General features: G+C 48.5%; 1 protein-coding gene across 1 annotated transcript; it reads left to right on the forward strand.

The window, feature by feature from the left end:
* Positions 1-294: 294 nt before the first annotated feature.
* Positions 295-1,418, forward strand: LOC125527779 (the record flags this gene model as incomplete). The annotated part of the gene is made up of 1 exon (XM_048692293.1): positions 295-1,418. A coding segment is annotated over one exon (1,124 nt), but the record flags the coding sequence as incomplete, so codon positions are not given.
* Between the last annotated feature and the right edge of the window lie 372 nt (positions 1,419-1,790).

Below are 1,790 nucleotides of genomic sequence, written 5' to 3' on the forward strand. Positions count from 1 at the left end.
CGCCTCCTGCGAAGGCCCGCTGCTTTCGTCCTCGCACGAACAGAGGGAGTGGGAGAGGAGTGCTCGAGGGGGAGACGAGGGAACATGAGGGGAACCGGCTGTGTTAAAGAGAGGAATTAAATGAGGGGAGAGAGAGCTAATCCATATTTTAGTAGGGTGCCCTTGACTAAAAAATTTAGCCTCAAAAGTAGTTCTAGCCTCTCTTTAGTCAGGGGTGCTTGGAACTTTAGCCTCTAAAAGTGACTATTTTTAGTCAGACTAAAAATAGTCCCTTGGATCCAAGCACCCTCTTAGACACCCGGCCCGCCTATTCCTTCCTGCGGGCAACCGACAACAACCTCGTCCTCTTCGACATCTCCAACCCGCAGAAAAAAGTCAAGGAAATCGTCCTCTTCGACATCTCCAACTCGAGCCGGAGTTGCTGCCGGGAGCCCCCGGCAGATCTGTTCGTCTACAAGGCCGGCGGTCCTCGCCCCTTGGTGCAGGGTCTCCCTCCCTTCGCCGAGTACAGTAGAAGGCCGTTCCTGACGGATGACCTCACCACAGGCATCCTGCAGCTCGCGGAGGACCACTACATTGTTGCCGACCTCAATGTCTACCCCAAAAGAAAGGGCATGCGTGCCGAACTCTGCGTCTTCAACTCCGAGACTGGAAGGTGGAAAATCATCCCCAAATTGGACCCGGGCAATGGCGGCCAGTTCCCCGAACTCTGGTCAACCGACAATGTGCTCGCTTTCGACGGCTGTTTCCTGTGCTGGGTCGACTACTTCAGCGGTGTCCTGCTATGTGACTTCTCCGAAAACATAGACTCCCCGTCGCTCTGCTCCGTGCCTTTCCCTGGAGGAAAAGAGTACCGTGGTAAGGTACGGGTTGAAAGGTACTTCCCGGAGAGATTCCAAAGTGTGTTCATCAGCCAAGGCAAGATCTGCTTTGTCCACATTGACAATGACTTCCATGACAGAGTCCCTGGTCGCTGCCGCCGATGCCTTGAGCTTCGTGATAGAAAAAGGCAAGGGCAGCAGCAGCAGACTCCGAAGAAAATCACCAGTTGGACTTTGAAATCCGAGTTTGAGTGGAAGCTACATCGTGAGATCAACCTGGACTCTCTCTGGGCGCAAGCTGGTTACAGGGATCTGCACATAGATCAGCGTCTTCCTGAGTTCCCAACCATCAGCTTGGATGACCCCGATGTTCTGTGTTGTCTGTTAACGGAGGAGGAATTTTATGGTAATGGGTGGATGATCATGGTAGACATGAACCATGCACGTCTACGGTCATGTGAGTTTGTGGGTGTGGATGCTCACGCTAACAAGTTTCCTAATGCCACCGAACTTTCAACTGTCTTCTCCAAATACCTTGAAAGGCCAACTGCATCGCAAAAGGGAAAAAAGAAAAGAAAAAGAAATGCCAGCAGATAACTAGAGGAAGCTCTCTTAATATTTCGTAACATGGTTGCCTTTTATTAGCTTTCTGTTAGACTCGATATATGCCAATCTCACTTGTGTTTTTGCTTATTTATCTTTACTACGTATACATGGTGCAATACATATGCTGCCTGGTTGGGTTAATTGAAGCATTTATAATGTATTAATACCATGAATTTTCTCTTATTCTGTTCATATAAATGTATTACTCCATCCGTCCCACAATAAGATGTTTTTGCAAGTTAAAACTGCTTGTCAAAACATCTTATGTTGTGGGACGGAGGAACTACTATGTAACATGGTTGCCTTTGCGTAGCTAGCTCTGTTGGATATGCTAGTGTAACACTGTTGTTTTTGCTTAATTAC

Source organism: Triticum urartu, unplaced genomic scaffold (genome assembly GCF_003073215.2).
Source record: "Triticum urartu cultivar G1812 unplaced genomic scaffold, Tu2.1 TuUngrouped_contig_4407, whole genome shotgun sequence".
Lineage (NCBI taxonomy): Eukaryota > Viridiplantae > Streptophyta > Magnoliopsida > Poales > Poaceae > Triticum > Triticum urartu.